This window comes from Vulpes lagopus, chromosome 6 (assembly GCF_018345385.1).
Source record: "Vulpes lagopus strain Blue_001 chromosome 6, ASM1834538v1, whole genome shotgun sequence".
Taxonomy (NCBI): Eukaryota; Metazoa; Chordata; class Mammalia; order Carnivora; family Canidae; genus Vulpes; species Vulpes lagopus.
In genome coordinates this window covers 113,683,844-113,692,607 of record NC_054829.1, presented here as the reverse complement: position 1 = coordinate 113,692,607, position 8,764 = coordinate 113,683,844, and the positions used below count along the sequence as shown (strand labels likewise).

The following is an 8,764-nucleotide window of genomic DNA, read 5'->3' as shown; positions in this document are numbered from 1 at the left end:
GTATTGGCTCCCCCGAGCCCGGAAGTCCCTCCTCCTCTGGACGCTCTCGATTTGACGTCGCCGGGAAGCGACCCAATGAGGGACGTTGTGGCGGCGGAGCGTCTCCGAGTCCCTTCTGCCGCCGGGAACTGCGTTGGTCAAAGCCTCTCCGGAGCGCGGCCGTCGCAGGCCTCTCGCTGGCCCGACCTTGGGACGTCAGGCTTCTTTGGTGTATCAGCCCTGCGTACGAGGTGTGGACACGTCTTGTGGATCCCCTTTTCCATTAGTTCCCCACCCAGTTGCCGGTTTAAAAATGGCCAGAGAGCAGGTTTTGTTTTGTTTTGTTTTGTTTTGTTTTGTTTTTTTACTCAAAGCACTAACTTGAACTGGAGTGTCCGGTTTGAACCCTGGACTAGCCTTTACTGGAGGAGTAGCCTTGGCTAGTAATGACACGATCTAACCTCCGTGAGCCCCAGGTTTCTCGTTTGTAAAATGGGGGTTGTAGAAGCGCCTACCTCGCAGGATTGTGACGAGTGGAAGAATTAAAGAGTTTGGCGCCTAGTGCCATGCACGTGTTTATTAAGATTTTTAGTATCGCTAACGTTTCCTTTCGGCCAGGGAGCAACCATCGCATCAGCCTGTGTCCACGCCTCACTAGTCCTTGAGAAGTGTCCTGTTTTACCCAAATGCCATGTGGATACGGCAAAGAGAGAAAGATAGGGATTCTTCTCTTAAGGGAGGTGGGTGAGTGATAGTGAAATCTGGTCTTGGTTCATGTCCTAGACGTCAGAAAAAGTGCTGGGGGCGCTTTTGCTGTTGATACATTTGAAATAACCCTGGGATATGGAAACAGCCTACTGAAATTAGGGAGCAGGACACAGTGGTGATTGTCCTCTCTTCATAGAAAGGAAATAAAGACCAAAGGTTTTTTTTTTTTTTTTTTTTTGAGATTTTATTTATTCATGAGACACAGAGAGAGAGGCAGAGACACAGGGAGAGGGAGAGGCAGGCTCCATGCAGGGAGCCCAACGTGGGACTCGATCCCCGGACTCCAGGATCATTCCCTGGGCTGAAGACAGGCGCTAAACCGTTGAGCCACCCGGGTTCCGAGATCAAAGTCTTAAGTTACTATTATTATCCCGCATATTTGTCCTCTTATTCCATATTCGAAGTAGCAGACATAGACCAAGACATCTTGTTGCCTCAAGTTAAATTGGAAATTGTGGCAAGTAATCACCAATATTAGTAACAAGTCTTTATTCTTTGAGAGTGGATTTAATTTTTGAGACTTATTAAATCCTCTAGATCAAAACCAGGTGACTCAGACTAAGCCAAAAGCGGGCAGGGATAGATTCTACTAATTATCATGTATTTCTCAAGAACTAGCTGTGAAAGGCAATTTCAAAGGAGCTCTAAAAATCCCTCCAGTAGTGGCAACACGGTTTGAAAGTATTTAACTTACAAGGGGCCAATGCTTTTTTTTTTTTTTTTTTTTTTGAAGATTTTATTTATTCATGAGAGATAGAGGCAGAGACATAGGCAGAGGGAGAAGCAGGCTCCCTTCATGGAGCCTGATGTGGGATTCGTTCCCTGGGACCCTGGGGTCACGCCCTGAGCCGAAGGCAGACGCTTAACCACTGAGCCACTCAGGTGACCAATGAGTCACCCACACGTCAGGGGGCCAATACTTTAAAAGACAGTACTAACTTGTAATATGAATTAAAGTGTTTATCTTTAAAAATCAGTTGCATCTCCTGCCAATCATGTAAGTTGAGTACTGATTTGAATTCTTAAGATAGGATTAAACATTTATTCATTTCAAATACTTATTTAGCATTTTAAATGACAGGTAACTGTGATAGATCTTAGAATATATCAAGTGTCAACGTCTATAAACCAAATAAGTCAGATATTTTTTGTTTTTTGCTTTTGTAGAGTTTTTTTAAAATTAATTAATTTATTTGCTTTTGTAGAGCTTACTTATATATGTATTTTTTCTGGTAAAGCGTGGTGTACATTATTTGCCTGTGGTCTTTGAGCCTCACACTCACCTAAACTCTGGCTCTGATGGTGGTTGTTGGTCTGGAAGCCTGCAGACTACATTTCTCAGCCTTCCTTATCAAATGACTTTCTGTATGATTCTCCCAAGAAGAAACACAGGCAGAAAATCCTAACGTGGAACATGAGAAAACTGTCATTCTTTTCTCTCACTCTCTGCATCTGGTATCTAGGGGGACATCTGTGCCCTTTAAAAGTCCCAGAGCGGGGATCCCTGAGTGGCTCAGTGGATTAGCTCCTGCCTTTCGGCCAGGGTGTGATCCTGGAGTCCCGGGATCGGGGATCCCACATTGGGCTCCCTGTGAGGAGCCTGCTTCTCCCTCTGCCTGTGTCTCTCTGCCTCTCTCATGAATAAATAAATAAAATCTTTAAATAAATAAATAAATAAATGTCGCAGAGCTAGTTGCAACAGGCCTTCCAGTGGTACTGCTTTCCCTTTCCCATCCTCACGTGGCATCCCCAGCAGTGAATTTGCTCTCAGACTTTGATAATACCATCCCCACCCTCTGTTCTATTAGCTCTAGGACTGGTAGCCATTTGTAGCAGTTAGGAATTTCTAATTTAATCTCACCTTCCCCTTTTTGTTCTTCTAGCGTTCAACACCTGTGTTAACATTTCCCATAGCAAATGCTGTTTAGAATTTTTTTTAAGATTTTATTTATTTATTTATTTTTGAGAGAGAGAGAGACAGGGAGAGAATGCATATGTGCACACAAGGGAGAGGGGTGGAGGGCTAGAGAGAAGCAGTCCCCCTGAGGAATCGGGAGCCCAACACAGGGCTCAATCCCAAGACCCCAAGAACGTGACCTGAGCTGGAGGCAGACACTTAACCAGTTGAGCCACCCAGGTACCGAGTGAATTTTTTAAATGATTTTTGTTCTTGCCTGGTACCCAAACTAATAAAGATGCAAATATCTTCTACTTTATGGTATTTACAAAGTCATTGGAATCTGGTGGAAGGTTGTAGTTTTTACAAAGAAAGGGATATAACTCTGAAATCTGTCTCCCAACCAATGAATTATAAAACACCAGACCACATCAGCTCACCTATAGAGTACAGTACACGCCTTTCAATATCATCTGTTCATGGCAATGTAAGGGTCACCAGGGAGTGTGTGTTGTGGGAAAAGGAGGAAGAAGAAATTTGGAAAGTCTCCACATTGAACTCCCAACTCTTTGAAAAAATTTCATTTCTAGTTACTTATTTCAAGGAAGTAATGAGAAATCCATGTAACAATTTATATATCTCCTCCTAACCTCCTTGGGAATGACTCTTCAAAATCTATATATCCAACTGCCTATTGTATATCTTACTAGAATGTCCCTCACAATCTCAGACTTAACAGGGATATAACCTAAATCCATTATCTACCCCATCTTCTTAATTAAAAAAAAAGAATGTCCCTCACAATCTCAGACTTAACAGGGATATAACCTAAATCCATTATCTACCCCATCTTCTTAAATATATGTATATATATATACACATTATTTTGTAATAATGGAAATGTGCTCCTTCACTAACCAGTATAGTTGCCACTAGCCATATGTATCTACTTAGCATTTGAAACCTGGCTTGTATACCCAAGAAACTGAATTTCTTTTTATTTTAGTAAATTAAATTTAATTAATCATATTTGACTAGTGGCTACCATGTTGGACAGCACAGATTTCAAGGGGATAAAAACTGACATCAGTTAGCATCATATCCTCTACCACCCTGCCCTGCTTCATTCTATTCTCCTTTATAAACCCAGTCTTCTGGGCATATTCAAGTTTTTGTCTTTTTTTTCTTCAAATATGCCTTCTTTTTTTGTACATTTTATGAATTTATAATTGAGTAAGAGAAAAATTCTAAAATAAAGGGCTCCAAAATGACTTAAAAAATACAACATATGGTAAATAGAACTTTTTAGGAAAGCACTAAAGGTAAAATAAATGTCAGAACTGCTAATAATTTCTGCTTTCTGCCCGTGTCTTGTTTTGGTTTCGTTTTTTAAAAGATTCTATTTATTTGAGAGAAAGAACATGAGAGAGCAAGATCACAAGCAGGAGGGAGGGGTAGAAAGAGAAGCCAATCCCTGCTGAGCAGGGAGCCCAGCCAAACTCAATCACAGGACCCTGGGATCATGACTTGAGCCAAAGGCAGATGCTTAACAAACTGAGGCACCCAGGCACCCTCTGCCAGTGCCTTGTAAAGAACACACTCAACAGATGCCTACTGGTGAACCTGTTAGTTGGAGCTAACTCTAACTTATCTGAGCTTTGTTGGAAAGATTGGTTGGGGGTAGCTGTGCTGGGAAGGGATAGGAGACTGCCAGTTAGCATTCTGCATCTACATCATCATTGGAAGTTCATTTATGGTTAATAGGTGCAGAAAGTTTCCAAATCTGTGTGTATTTTTTTATACTCAGTTGCTAAAATTCAGTGCAACTGCAACACAAAGAATATTTAATAAGCCTATGTGTCAAATACATGGACTACATAAGAAACAGGGATGAAGTTTCTTATCACTTAACAATAGATCTTTTTAAAGGGTGTTGTGATTACATTACAATATCTTAAAGCATTGGTTTCCTGGAATATAAAGTAAGAGATATATTTCAGAAATTATATGCCAATAGCAAATGGAAATGTGTAGAAAATTGAATAAATTTGATTAATTTGGGGAATTTGCACAAATCATCCCTTTTGTCTTTTCAAAATACCAAAACTGAGAGGAAAGTGAGAATGGTAAGGTGAAAGAGTAAAATAATAAAGACTTCATAATGGCAATACAGTTCACTGAATACATGAAGAAAACTAAATGTTGGCTAAAGTAATGTTAATTTGCTATATTATTACAGAAAATCATTTCTACTAGAGAGCACAAAATGGGATGGATGAATCCCATAGAATGTGGTAAGTATAGATAATACAATAGCAAGTAGATTGTGAGATATGTGCAGAATTCATAAGATGTGCTAAAAATAGATACTAAGTAACCTGAAAGATGTAGATGTATCACTAGATAGACTAAGTGATAAATATATGATGGAACAAGCAAGAGTGTTATTTATAGGTAGAAAGGGATGGAAAGACCAAACCGTGATCATGCCACCTCTAGGCTGACAACCATGTGGTTCTGGGATCATTGAGCAGAATGGTTCAGAAATAATTCTTGAAACATCTTAAGTCTCTTATTTAAGTAGCATTGGGACAGGACCTGTGGGCAGAAAGAACTACACTTTTGCTGTATGAAGCTGGTGGTATATGATTAGTGTTAAAGGGAGAGGGGATATACAGGGCGTATTAGATCATAAATGTCTTCTTTGAATTGTTACTTGTAAAATTACTTTCCCAGGATTTCTTTAGTGCTTATCATTCAGTTCAGTATTAACTATCGGTAAGATTTGCAGGCAATCAAGAGACCCTTTAAGAATATAGCAGTCAGTATGTATTTGATCCTTATTGAAACTTTGCAGGCTGGGACGTCTGGGTGGCTCAGCAAATGAGTGCCTACCTTCCACTCAGGGCATGATTCTGGGATCTGGGATTGAGTCTCACATCGGGCTCCTTCTGGGGAGCCTGCTTCTCCTCTGCCTAAATCTCTGCCTCTCTTTCTGTGTCTCTCGTGAATAAATAACCAATTAAACTTTATTGCTGTGGCCAAAATAACTGTATCAGAGGTAAATACAACAAAATCCAAATGAAGGGAAATGAACTTTTAACAGTGGACTAATTCCAGCAAAAAAAAATTTTTTTAAGTAGGCTCTGATCCCAGTGTGGGATTTAAACTCATGACCCTGAGATGAAAAGTCAGATGCTTAACTGACTGAGCCACCCGGTGTCCCAGAAATTCTTCTTAATTCACTTTACATAATATTGCAGTAGTTTTTTTTTTTCTAATGCTTGTCACATTTTAAAGCATTTACACCATCAAGAAGGGAGAAAAGAAAGAAGCTTTAAAAATATTTATAATTGGGGTGCCTGAGTGACTCAGTCGGTTAAGCATCTGCCTTCTGCTCAGGTCATGTTCCCAGGATTGAGCCCCACTTCTGGCTTCTTGCTCAGAGGCGAGTCTGCTTCTCCTTCTCTCCCTGCTTATGCTCTCTCTCCCCTTCTCTCTGTCAAATGAATGAATGAATGAATGAATGAATGAATATGCATATGTTGTACTACTTTCCATAGAAGTTTTTCTTATTTCTGCCCAATTTCTGAAACATCTCCTAAAACTCAATTCTTATTTAAAAACACTAAAATTACAGCTACTTTAAAGAGCTGTGAGAGAGGGACGCCTGGGTGGTTCAGTGAGTGAGCATCTGCTTTTGGCTCAGGGCATGATCCCGGGGTCTTGGGATTCAGTCTGCATTGAGCTTGTCGCAGGGAGTCTGGTTCTCCCTCTGCCTGTGTCTCTGCCTCTCTTTCTGTGTTGCTCCTGAGTAAATAACAAAATCTTAAAAAAAAAAAAAAAAAAAGTGCTGTGAGAGAATAGACTTAGGAAAATATCCCTTTGAAGTGAAAATAATTGATTCCTAATTTATCTCTTATAATTTATTTTCTTTAACAGGTTACTATCTGTATGTATTACAAAAAATGTTGAGTTAAAAACTTGTCTAAGTGAAATATACATAAGAGCATGTAGGATTTTCTCTAAGAAGATTACCATAAAATTACTTACATAGATGAAACTGTTTCTGAAGGAACCACTTCATGGAACTTATTCCGTGATTTGTAAAAGAATATGAAATTTGGGGATTTAGCTCATTCAAACTAATAGCTCCAGTACTTTATATTGTTTTTAAATTTGTTTTTAAATTTAAATTTAATTCTTTTAAATTAAAATTTAATTCTTACTTTGAAGTTGAAAATTCTCTCCCTCCAGAGTTTGAAATGGTAAAAACAATTAGAAAAAGAAAGTGCATTCTGTGATAAATCAAAAATATAACCCACATTTAATGAGAGATTGATGGTATAGTATCATTAAGTGCTGATTTTTTTTTTTAATGATCTATTTGGGATTTTATTTTTTTTCTTTAAAGATTTTATTTATTTATTCATGAGAGACACAGAGAAAGAGGCAGAGACATAGGCAGAGGGAGAAGCAGGCTCCATAGAAGGATCCCCACATGGAACTCAATCCTGGACTCCGGGATCACGCCCTGAGCCAAAGTAAGACGCTCAACCACTGAGCCACCCAGGCATCCCCTACTTGGGATTTTAAATATTTATATCATTTTATAACCCTCCGCAAAAAAAGTAGATCTGTTCTCAGAATTTACAAAGTACTACTGAACTTTATACCATGAAAAAAAATATTATTATAAAGAAAGGCATTATTGTAGAAATTTGGCTCAGAAAAATACTAAAAATTATTTCTATAACTTTATACCAAACTACCATAAAGATAGATTTAGTTGTATACATTCTTTTTTTTTTTTTTATTTATTTATGATAGTCACACAGAGAGAGAGATAGAGAGGCAGAGACACAGGCAGAGGGAGAAGCAGGCTCCATGCACCGGGAGCCCGACGTGGGATTCGATCCCAGGTCTCCAGGATCGCGACCCGGGCCAAAGGCAGGCGCCAAACCGCTGCGCCACCCAGGGATCCCAAGTTGTATACATTCTTTAAAGCATGTGACATTTTTGTTGCCAATGCAAATATTGTAATTTTTACAATATTTGGAATTAAATTTCTGAATTTCAAAGAATTAAGTTTCAAATGAATATAAAAAGGCAATCCCAATAAAGAAATTAAAAGGAAATTATGGTTACTATGCTAAATCTGTTTCATATTATAAATGAGTGCATCCAAATGAAATCACTGGAGTCACCCTTTATTCTCCATTCCCAGCATTCTCCTCTGGGCATTTATGTCAGATGACTTAGGAATGTGCAGAATTAGTATGTGCTGGCCAGTCATTGGCTATTCAAAATTCTCTGATTTGAATTATCTCTGCTGTTTTTTTTCCTCCCATCCATTTATGGGTCATATGGCTATTCAAAATTCTCTCTGATTTGAATTATCTCTGCTGTTTTTTTTCCTCCCATCCATTTATGGGTCATATGTACAATAAATCAAAGCATGTTGATCCTGGTGATATTTAGCAGAGAAAAACAGTTTTGGCCAATTGGCCACAAAAATTTGAAAATCTTTACTCAGGGGAAAAAAATTGGATATTTTCTCATCCTGGATAGGAGCTTAATTCTAACTTAAATTTCCAACTGTAATCATTTTGCTATTCTTCTAAAGGCTGAATCTCACATATGGTAAAACGTTTCTTTCAAACCAAAATGTGCAGTTTCACATTTGTAGTACTCTATTACCGCTCAGTAAGTAAAATAATTTAGTAAAACTGGAAATCATATTATGAAGAAGCAACTCTCCTATGTCTGTATCTAAGACTATATTGTTTTTGCTGAAAACTATTCATAGTAGGATGGAAAAGTACATAATTCTGTACACATGTATATATACACATGCACATATATATATATGCAATAGTATATATGCAATAGTATAATTTGGAAAAATTTGATCAAAATATATAGGAAGATTACTTTGTATTTAGAATACTGAATAAGGGGTGACTGGGTGCCTCAGTGGTTCAGTGTCTGCCTTTGGCTCAGGGCGTGATCCTGGGGTCCCAGGATCAAGTCCCAAATCGGGCTCCCTGCGTGGAGCCTGCTGCTTCCTTTGCCTCTGTCTCTGCCTCTCTCTTTCTCATGAATAAATAAATAGATAAA

At 38.6% G+C, this 8,764-nt stretch overlaps 1 protein-coding gene across 1 annotated transcript in view; it reads left to right on the top strand.

Annotated features, from left to right (window-relative positions):
- The first annotated feature begins 107 nt into the window (after positions 1–107).
- The window catches only part of PRSS12 (serine protease 12), a 137,594-nt gene continuing 128,937 nt past the window's right edge, over positions 108–8,764 (top strand). Inside the window, exons 1-2 of the mRNA XM_041758662.1 lie at positions 108–230; positions 4,884–4,938. Of these exons, the coding sequence (XP_041614596.1) occupies positions 4,916–4,938 (23 nt within the window). The 5' untranslated portion in view covers positions 108–230; positions 4,884–4,915. The remainder of the gene's footprint in view (positions 231–4,883; positions 4,939–8,764) is intronic.